Source organism: Equus przewalskii, chromosome 1 (genome assembly GCF_037783145.1).
Source record: "Equus przewalskii isolate Varuska chromosome 1, EquPr2, whole genome shotgun sequence".
Lineage (NCBI taxonomy): Eukaryota > Metazoa > Chordata > Mammalia > Perissodactyla > Equidae > Equus > Equus przewalskii.
This window is the reverse complement of record NC_091831.1, coordinates 155,853,089-155,864,627: the sequence shown is the minus strand read 5'-3', so window position 1 is coordinate 155,864,627 and position 11,539 is coordinate 155,853,089. Positions and strand designations below refer to the sequence as shown.

The window sequence follows — 11,539 nt, the reverse complement described above, 5'->3', positions numbered from 1 at the left end:
CAACGGAAAATTATATTCTCTAGAATAGCTGCAGAGTAATGTTTGGTCTCAAATTAATTTTTGAAAAATATGAACATTCCAAAAATTTATAAGCAAGGATAAAAACTGAAGAATAATGAAGGCAGAAATATTTTAAAAGCATACAGGGATGCATGGTCAGTTGCATGAATCATAGCATATGCAAGATGAGGTAAAACAACATAGTTGCTTATAAGAAACACAACTACTATGAGAATAAAGGAAAATTTCTCATATTGCCCCCCTAAGAGGGCTCTTCTGCAACACAGTGCAAGCCCCATAAATCATTCTACTATGCCAATGTGCTCCTGTCCTGATATGCCTTTGTTTTAGGTGGGATACTACAGTACCAGGCAGAACAACATATTAAGATGAATGAGGGAGAACCTAAGCAGAAATAAAGTCCTAGGGAGTCAGGCAGCCAGGCACTGGGCATGCTGTGATTGAGGGCTATCTCCTGGGGCGTGGATCATAGATTTGCTCTGCAGTGGAGAAGGCTCCTGGGGCAACAGAGGAGCAAGAACTGTTAATGTTGTTTGTGAGACCTGGGGGTATCAGAGAGGGATGAGACGAATGATTTACAGGCTGCCTCAGCTGAGCTTGGCTCAAGATCTGGATTGATATAAGCCTGTAAAAGGAACTCATCAGAAGATTTCATTACAGAGAATGGAGGAGGTAGAGGCAGAGAAAATTGAGAAGAGAAAAGGACAAAGAAAAGGGGAGGAAGTACTTTAATCTTATGAATTTTGTTTGAATGTAAAAAGAAAGTTCAGACCCTAGTCAATAAACTATTCACATTGCAAATTTTTTTACTCTTTATTGGGTTTATTTATTTATTTAATGATAAATATTTATTGAGCATTTTCTAAACTGTTGTTACTGTCACTGATGTTATATCAGTAAACATGATGGACAAGCATCTCCTCACATGGATCTTAAAATGTAATGAGGAAGACATGCATTGAATAAGAAATCATGAATGTGACTACACTACAAAAGTGGTAATCGAAAGTGCTATAATAACACACAGTAGAAGGAACTCTCTGGAACGCAGGTTCTGGGAAGTCTTCCCTGGTAAAATGATGTTGAAACTGAGATTTAAAGAATGAATTGATGTTAATTGGCAAAGCATGAAGGACAAATGTTTCAGATAGAATGATTAGCCAATGCAAAGCCTCAGAGATTAGAGAATTTGAAGCTTTCAGGCAAGTAAAAGAAAACCAGACTGGCTCCAGAATTGCAGAAAGAGAACAGGTTGTCCTCTGAAGCTGGAGAGGGGGATGGGAGTCAGGTCTTGGATGATAAACCTTCAAAAGGAATTAATATTTTTATTTAAGGGCAGTGGCAAGCATGCGAAGGGTCTTAAGCAAAACAATCACATGGTTAGATTTATATTTTTAAAAATCTCTCTTACTGAAGTGTAGATAATGGGAATTAAGGCAAATAAGATTTGAAGTGGGAAGACCACATAAGTAACTTAATATTCTATTCCAAAAATGACATGTGAAGCCTTAGACAAGACTGGTGACACTGTAGAAAACATATGAGGACAGATTTAAGAGGTGTTTACAAGGTGGAATTAATAGCATTTGCTGATTTATTTAATATTGCGGATCAGGGGGAAGGAGCAGTCCAGTTTTACTCCCACTTGAGAAACTGGGTAAATTTTGGTGCCAATAATTGTGACTGGAGAACCTGAAAGAAGGGCAGGTTTGAGGAGAAGATGATTAGTTTAGTTTTAGACTTCTTGAGTTGGAGATATCTTTGAAGAATCAGGTAAGTAGGCTGTTAGATTTCTGGATTGGAAACTCAAGAATTAGTACCCTAACTTTGAGAGCCCCTGGCTAAAAGCTAGAGATGGTAATTAAAGCCACAGGAATGGATGCCACACAGGGACAGAATAGAGAGTGAGAATAGGCCAAAGATGCAATTCTGAGGAACATTCAGTTTGATGGTTGAGAGATGAGGGAAACTCAGCAAACTGATACTGGGAAGTACTTCTCCAATAGGTGGGAGGAAAATTAGGAGATTCTAGTGTTTAACAAGTCCCATAGAGTATTTGAAGGAGTGAGTGGTTAGCAATGATTAAGTAAAGAAGAAATTCTCAAACAGATGATTAACAAAACATTAAAGAAGTATTATTAATTTATTTACACAGAGGAAGCCAGAGATGTTATTGGAATGTTTCTGGAGAAACACAAGCCAAAATAAATATGCATTAGTTTGTTTTGTTTTGTTTTGTTTTATTGGAAAGTTTTCTGGAGAAACACAGGATGAAAAAAACATATACATTTGTTTCTTTTAAGTGAGTAGATTACAGAGCAATAAAAACAAATATATGAAAAAGTTATATGCAATTTCAATAAACTTTTTATTCCAAATATAAAAATCCTCAATTAAATTGAATATGCCTCACCAATTTTGGCTTTACATTTATCCAAGACTATCAAACACAGATATGTAACTCTTGGGGGATCTTTTGCTTGACCAGGAAAACTTATTCAAGGAAAGCAGGACCTCTAAACACACAGCTTTGGGTTATTATTCTTCTATGAAAAAACTATTATATCTACACCTTTTTGGGGGAAATAAACCTGGATGATTAAATATTGGAAGGTCTTAAATTTTAGAATAATAGAGAGGCAGAAAACAGTGCAAAAAGCTCTGGATTGTATTTATCTAAAGTATTGATAGCATTAAATAAATTTTTTCTCTACCTGCAGTCACTCAAACCTAAACACAAAACTAAAATAGAATCCTAAGCTGAGAAAGCACAAGATAAAGTCAAGTCTATGTTCAGGATTTAACATACGTGATATGTTATTGATCTTCTTCTTATTCTGAGTTAAACTGAAATTAAGATAGAAACTAAAAGTCACAATTTATTTGATTTATTTTTTACTCAAGCTCTCATTTTATTTGTTGAATCCATAAGCTTACTATGAGATATATTTATCAATTTTTAGGTATTTATTTATAATTGAAAGTCAATACAATTAGCAATGCCCAAAAAATGTCACCCAGAAAAAGCCTTTTGAATACTATTAAGTTTACTCCTGGAAATCAGCTTAGCTTTATATTTTCATCTCTCCTCTCAATGGAAGCACGTGAATGAAGTAAATTTCTTCTCTATAGATGGCAAAATAAAGTAATCTCTAGCTTGACAACCAATTTCCACAGTTGAATGTTTGTTAAACTATCTCCCCGAATAATAGTTCTACCACAGTAATGATGACAGTCACATGACTCTCTGTTCTTGGTGAGTCTGAAGCATCTTGTAGTCTAGGTCTGTTCCGTTCATGATGAGATCCCACTAGAACCCACAATCTGTTTGCCCAGTCTTCTCACAGCCAATCTCATGTCATTGTTTCTTAATGTATAGATGGCAGGATTCAAGACAGGGGTGATAGCAAAGACAAAAATGAACAAATACTTATCCAGTGATATTGTAGGGAAAGGCCACACATAGAGAAATATGCATGGCATAAAAAATAAAATCACTACTGTGATGTGAGCTGACAATGTGACAAATGCTTTGGATAAATCCCCTGAAGAATGCTTCCAGACAGTGACCAAAATGAAGATATAGGACATAATTAAAGACAAGAAGGTAGCCATAGATATAAATCCACTGTTAGCAATGATTACAAACTCTATCTTATAAGTGTCTACACAAGCAAGTTTCATGACCCGAGGAAAATCACAGTAAAAACTATCTACTTTATTAGGGCCACAAAAGGGTAAATTTAGGACAAAACCAAACTGAGATACAGCATGGATTATCCCCACTATCCACGCAGTCACTACAAAGGAAACACACATTTTGGGGCTCATGATGGTCAGGTAGTGGAGTGGCTTACAGATTGCAGTGTACCTGTCATATGCCATGGCTATGAGGAGCACCATCTCAGCTCCACCCATGACATGAATAAAAAATATCTGCATCATACATTTTGGAAAAGAAATCATATTGCAGTCTGTGAAAAGATCAGAGATCACTTTGGGCACTGTGGTAGAGGAAAGACCTAGATCAAAAAGAGAGAGGTTGGCCAATAAGAAGTACATGGGAGAGTGTAAATGAGAGTCAATAATTACCATGAACAAAATGAAGAGATTTCCCAGGATAATTCCCATGTATGACACAGAGAAGAACCAAAAGAGAAAAAGACGCATCTCCCATGAATTTGAAAGTCCAATCAGTACAAATTCAGATACAAGAGAGTAATTTGCTCCATCCATTGACTCATTCAGAAGAGAAGCTGAAGTATTCTGAAGGTAGAAATTAGGGAAGAACTGAGAAATATGGGTACTGAACATTGTCACATTCTTTCCCCATCAATGAGTTTGTGGAAAATATGTTTCAAGTGACAAAATGTGAACTTAAGAAACATACAGAGAGGGCATGCAAAAGGAAAATAAATAGGAGAAATGAGATAATCGAAAGTTAGACCAGAGAGACAAGGAAAGGAATCATGTAGGAATATGGCAGGTAAGGTGGAGTAATTAGGAGCAAACAGCAACATTCTCCTAACAAAGAGCTGTTTTACCATGCTTATTGTGTGATAATCCTGGCTTATTCAGTCTTATCCACATATATAACAACACATCTTCTACGTCATGAATGGTCAGCCATATTTGGAATGTTCAAACTCTTAATCACATTTGTCCACACATACTCTAGGAGAATGTACTCTCTGGTTGTTCTTTTACTTCACACCTGTGGAATCTTCAGCATTAATCACACATAGAATAGTGATCAGCCAATGAGGGAAAGAGTGTTGAATCTAAGCAGATGATAGCACAAAATGAAATGGCTTACTCCTCTGATAGTTTCCAATACTTGTGGTTACAACAAGTCGCTTGGAGAAGTAAGATATACTTTAAATCAAGTGAAACTCCAAAGCCCAAAGAAAGAGTGTCAGAAGACTTGGAAAGAGAGTTTTCAGTACTTTGCTAGGATTGAGAGAGATTTTGAGCTTTTGAGAGTTCTGTTCTAAGATTAATGATGAGAAATTAAAACATGAAACTGAGAAATAATGATGTCTTCACTGAAACAAAACATTTAATCATGATATGCTAAAAGCATGTAAAAACTTCAGGGCCCCACAGAGTCATAAAAATAAGGTCATGACAGCTTATCTTCAAGCATTTGAAGCTTAGTTCTGCTAAAAAACTATTCGAAGGTGAGTAAAATTGCTACCAACCACTTTTTTAAAGAGAATATCTGTAGTTATCATTACAAATAAGAAAGTTCTAAGATGTCCATCTATAATATATATTTGGATCTATTCACTATCCAATCTAAAGTGAAAAATTAAAGGCTCATTTGAAAGAAATAAGATATGAGAAGATATGCAGAAAGAGGAAATTGATAAGATTTATACCAAAATTGATATAACCATTATAAATTATGCAAATTTAGATTTGTTAATATATTCACTAAATTACTGTGACAAAAATTGGTTACAAAGGAGTATGTCTCATGCGATGTGATCTTTATACATATATACTGCAAAAATATGTAAGTATATACATCAACATCTCAAGATCACTGTGGAAAAAGATATTTTGGGTAATTTTAATATTAAAAAGTTTGATCATCTATGTTTTGTATTTTTCTATATTGTCATGTGTTTATAATAGAAATTATGAAAAGGAATGAAAGGAAAGGTATGGAAGAGATGGAGGGGCAGGAAAAGGATAAAGAAGAGTACTGTGGGATTTATGTCGGGAGTGGAGTATGTAAATATGTGACAGTTAAATGTAGATTTTTTTTTTGGCACTAGTTTCCCAGTTTTACCAGCCCTGGTTAAATTACCATTTCTTGGTCAGTGAATGTTTAGAGAAAAATGAATATATGTGAGTGAGTTTTGAGTCAAGAAATATAAATGTATGGCTATTGGATCGCATTTTATAGAATCCTTGTCTGTCTGTTACTTGGAACAGGCAAGTCATTCACTGAAAACAATGGGAAAAACGCTGATGTAAGCCACTCCTTTAGCTTGCCAGCAGAATTTTATTCTTCCTAATATTCCTTTATATTTTCTAAGACAGATAAGACTGACTGGAGAAATCTATATAAAGAAAAAAGCTAGAAGTATGCAGTGAAACAAGACTTAGTAGCAACTCTGCATACTGCTACATTGTGGTGATTATCCTGTTTATAGAGGATCCCATCTTTTGTTCAAGACTTATTAAGAATTGGTTCCGGATCTGCCCGGTGGCATAGCAGCTAAGTTTGTGCACTCCACTTCGGTGGCCCGGGGTTCGCTAGTTTGGATCCTGGGTGCAAGACCTATGTACCACACATATCAAGCCATGCTGTGGCAGGTGTCCTGTGAATAAAGCAGAGGAAGATGGGCACCGATGTTAGTGCAGGGCCACTCTTCCTCAGCAAAAAGAGGAGGATTGGCAGTGGATGTTAGCACAGAGCTAATATTCCTCAAAAAAAGAAAAAAGAAAGAAAAAAGAATTGGTTCTAATATTTAGTTAGTTAATCCCGAAATACTGAGTTTATCCTTGGAGCAGGAGGGAAGAGTGTATACAAACTAGTTAAAAACCATTTAGTTCTTTTGATTTCTTAGAAAATATTAAAGAATCAAAAATTATCTGAGGCAGAGTCCCATATCAGTTGGTTGCTATCCTGGCTGGATATTTTGGCTTTAACGTTCTGAAGATGGGGACATTTTCAGGTAGGTAATCTAGAAAATCAGATAGAATTCAGGTCTTCTGACTTTAGTGATTGAAATTTTCCTCTCCTCTAAGGGGCCCAGTGCAATTTTAACCATCCTAAGACTGAAAACACAAACAAGCAAAGCTGCTCAAACCTCACTTTGTCAATGTTCTGTTCACTGATGTACCATATTCACTATTTTTTCTTTTAATAACTACTCTTAACCACCTAAGGTCACTTGTAATACAGGACCTTATAAAAACCGATGGACACCAGTTTTATTAAGCCATGTTCATTCTTATCATCGTTTCTTTAATTCTTGTCCCAGTCTCTGGCTAATGTCATCAAATGCTTTATCAAATATGCCAAGTGGAGGGAACTGACTGACTCTAGAATTCCCTATATGAGGAGAGAGAATCATTTCTATTGGAATAATCCGCTAAGATCATGGACAAGATTGGAATGGGCAAGACATGGACATCTTTGGCCCCAACAATGGGAAATGTGAAGTATCATATAAGCTGATGAAGAAAGCAATGACAAATACAAGATCCCTGAGATATCAACTCACCACATCATAAATGTCAGTTCTTTCAGAAATATCTCCTTCTTCAGACATGATATAATTTAGTGATTAAAATAGTAATAATAGTGTCCAAAGGATTGGAGTAACTACAGACAGAAGGAGAGTAAACAAGTGGGAAAGAAAGTTGAAGGAAATATAAGAAGAGAGAGATTGTTGTGCTATTGTTCTACATTAGAAGTATTTTTCTGACCTACCTGTTCTGTTCTAGGGTGTGCAGCAGTATTTGTAGAAACTCCATAATTCTGATTTCTGCTTTGTAGTGTAATCACGTCCAAGACAAAAATGCATGTTTTTTACCAGTGAGAATACAGTTAATTAGTAGCACTAATTAACTAAGTTATTAGTGACCCATTGTTGCTTCTGTGATTCCTAATAGCCAACTTTTCATTGATTTCTCCTGGGAACCAGGTCTATGAGTCATGTTAATTTCCCAAGAGGAAAAAATATCACAAGTTACTTGGTCATGAGAGGTAAGGAAATAAGGAAGGTGTAAGAATCTCTCCTGTATATTTTACAATATAATACGCTGGGTACGTGGAAAATAAATACCATTTAGCACAGGAAATGTGAATCCATGAGCCTACTTAGATTTACTGAGCTGGGGAAGAGTGAGAAGTCCTGCAATGATCGCAGATGCCATCACTGATGGAGTGGGAGAGAATGAGCCTCATGTATTAATATGTTTTTTCCAGAAACAAGCAAGAGGCTTTATGCAGGGAGGATACTTCCATAAGCATTCTTGATTTGTTCCCATTCAACACTGTCTTCCATTAACTATTCCAAAATTTATCACATAACACTAGAATGTGTTGAATGAATGAATGGATGACGGAGTAAATAAATGTCTGTGTAATTGTTCTTTCCTTAAAACACATTGAATTCTGGGGCCAGCCCAGTGGGGCAGCAGTTAAGTTTGCACGTTCTGCTTCAGTGGCCCGGGGTTCACTGGTTTGGATCCCGGGTGCGGGCATGGCACTGCTCAGCAAGCCATGCTGTGGTAGGCATCCCACAAATAAAGTAGAGGACGATGAGCATAGATTTTAGCTCACGGCCAGCCTTCCTCAGCAAAAAGAGGAGGATTTACAGCAGATGTTAGCTCAGGGCTAATCTTCCTCAAAAAAAAACATATTGAATTCTGACTGGATATAAGGAGTATGGGACCATGCTAAATTGTTGAACATAAAGAGCTAAAAACGTGTTACTGTCGATCAGGAGTTGGCAAATTATGATCCATGGGCCAAATTTGGACCTCTTTCTCTTTCCCAAATAAAGTTTTATTGGAAAACAGCCACAATCATTTGTTTACATATGGTCTATGACTGATTTGTGTTACACAAGCAGAGTTGAGTAGTTGCAACAGATACCATATGACCCACAAAATCTAAAATATTTACTCTTTGGCCTGTTACATAAGAAGTTTGATGATCCTACCCTAGATCAAGCAAGTTAGGCAGAAGAGAGGGTAGGGTAGAAGCATCATCCTCATCCATCTTCATCATCTTCATATATACTTAAGAGTAAAGATGCAGGTGAAGGTTGAGAAGTAAGTTTGTTAAGTCCTAAATATCATGCCTCAATGATCTCCTGAGTATATATACTCAAAACTGTGTACATAATTATGGGGCCCGATGCAAAGTGTCTATGAAAGGAGATTTGTTAAAAAAATATATTAAAAGAGGACATTAATCTTTCTCAAAACTTTTCCAAAAAATCAAAGAGGAGGGAACACTCTGAAACTCATTCTATGAGGCCAGCATTATCCTAATAACAAATCCAGATGAAGACAGTACTTGAAAAGAAAAGTACAGGCCAATGACCCTGATTAATATAGATTCAAAAATTCTCAACAAAATACTAGCAAATTGAATTAAGCAGCACATTAAAAAGATCATTAATCATGATCGAGTGGGATTTATCCCTGGGTTGCAAGAATGGTTCAACATATGCAAATCAATCAGTGTGATACATCACATTACTAGAATGAAAGAAAACACTCATATGATCATATCAATAGATAAAAAAAAGTTTGACAAATGCAACATCCATTCATGATAAAAACACTTAACAAATTAGGCATAGAAGAAACATATCGCAACATAATAAAGGCCATATATGACAAGCCAGCAGCTAACATCATACTTAATGGTGAAAAGTTGAAAGCTTTTCCTCTAAGATCAGGAACAAGACAAGAATGCCCATTCTCACCACTCCTGTTCAATATCGTACCAGAAGTCCTAGCTAGAGCAATCAGGTAAGAAAAAGAAATAAAAGCCATCAGAATTGGGAAGGAAGAAGTAAAATTGTGTCTTTTCGCAGATGACATAATTTTATATATAGAAAATCCTAAAGATTCAACAAGAAAAGTATTATAACTAATCAATGAATTCAATAAAGTTGAAGGTTACAAAATTATCATACAAAAATTCGCAGTATTTCTATACACTAACAACATTTCTGAAAAAGAAATAAATCTAACCTACAATAGCATCAAAAACAATAAAATACTTAGGAATAAATTTAACCAAGGAAGTGAAAAATCTTTATTCTGAAAACTACAAGACGTTGATGAAAGAAAACGAGATACAAATACATCAAAGATATCCTGTGTTCATAGATTGGAAGAATTAATATTGTTAAAACGTGATACTACCAAAAGCCATCTATGGATTCAGTGCAATCCCTATCAAGATTCCATGGCATTTTTTACATAAATAGAAAAAACACTCCTTATGGAACCGAAAAAGACCCCGAATAGCCAAAGAAATATTGACAAAGAAGAACAAAGAAGGAGGCATCACACTTCCTGACTTCAAGCTGTATTACAAAGCTATAGTAATTAAAGTAGTGAGCTATCGGGATAAAAATGAATGACGAGTGGAATAGAATCAAGAGCCCAGAAAGAAAGCCAAGCATAGGTTCTTAGTACATCATAGTATTTGACAAGAGAGCCAAGAATACACACTGGAGAAAAGGCAGTCTCTTCAATAAATGGTGTGGGGAAAGTGAATATTCACATGTAAAAAAGTGAAACTAGACCCCTATCTTACACCACTCACAAAAATTAACTCGAAATGGACGAATTACTTAAATGTAAGCCCTGCAACCATGAAACTTCTAGAAGAAAACATAGGAAAAATGTTCCTTGACACTGGTCTTGGTGATGATTTTTTTTAGAAAAATCAAACTAAAAAGTTTCAGCACAGCGGAAGAAGCTGTCAACAAAGTGAAAAGAATTCATGATATGGGAAAAATATTTGCAAACCATGTATCTGATAAGGGGTTAATATGCAAAATGTATAAAGAACACATATAATTCAATAGCAAAAAAAATTCCAATTAAAAAACCGGCAAAGGAGCTGAATAGACATTTTCTGGAAGAATATATTCAAAGGGCCAAAAGGTTGTGAAAAGATGTTTAACATTACTAGTCATTATGGAAATGCAAATTAAAGCCACAATGATGGGCCCACCTGATGGCATAGGGTTTAATTTTTCACACTCCACTTGAGTGGCCCAGGGTTTGGGGATTCGGATCCCAGGTCCCGACATACAAGCTATGCTGTGGTGTTGTCCCTGCATACAAAATCAAGGAAGATGGGCACAGATGTTAGCTCAGGGCCAATCTTCCTCACCAAAAAAGAAAAAAAGAAAAAAGAAAGTACCCACGGTGGTATATCACCACACACCTGTTAGAATGGCCATCATCTAAAATATGAGAATATGAATGCAGATGTGCATATGGAGAAAAGGGAGCACTTGTGTACTGTTGGTGGGACTGTAAATTGGTTCAAACACTAGGGAAAACAGAATGATCCAGCAATTCCACTTCTGAAAATATATTCAAAAGAAACAAAAACACTAACTCAAAAAGATATCTACACTCCTATGTTCATAGCAGCATTATTTACAATAACCAAGACATGGAAACAACCTAAGCGTCCATCAACACAAGAATAGATAAAGAAAATGTGGTATACATATATATACATTGACCTTTCTATCAAACGTAATATTCTGACTGATGACAATATTTTTTGTTTCCTATTAAATTGTATCAAATGAAGATAGTTTGTATTAATAAAGACATTTTTAACATTTAGAAAATAAGGAAAAGAGAAAAACAGAAAAGAAAGCTCCCAATTTTCCTATACTCTGTAAAAAAAAATCTATCGGTACTGATTTTTTACTAAACTTTCTTTGATCTTTAAACCATTTTTACTTATTTTGTTCAATTGGGAACATATTGAATGTACATTTTTTGT

General features: G+C 35.6%; 1 protein-coding gene across 1 annotated transcript; it reads right to left on the bottom strand.

Moving 5' to 3' along the window:
- Window positions 1-3,315: 3,315 nt before the first annotated feature.
- LOC103562446 (olfactory receptor 4F21-like) lies at window positions 3,316-4,257 on the bottom strand. Its single transcript, XM_008537486.2, has one exon. The coding sequence runs from the start codon at window positions 4,255-4,257 to the stop codon at window positions 3,316-3,318; it is 942 nt and encodes a 313-aa protein (XP_008535708.2).
- Between the last annotated feature and the right edge of the window lie 7,282 nt (window positions 4,258-11,539).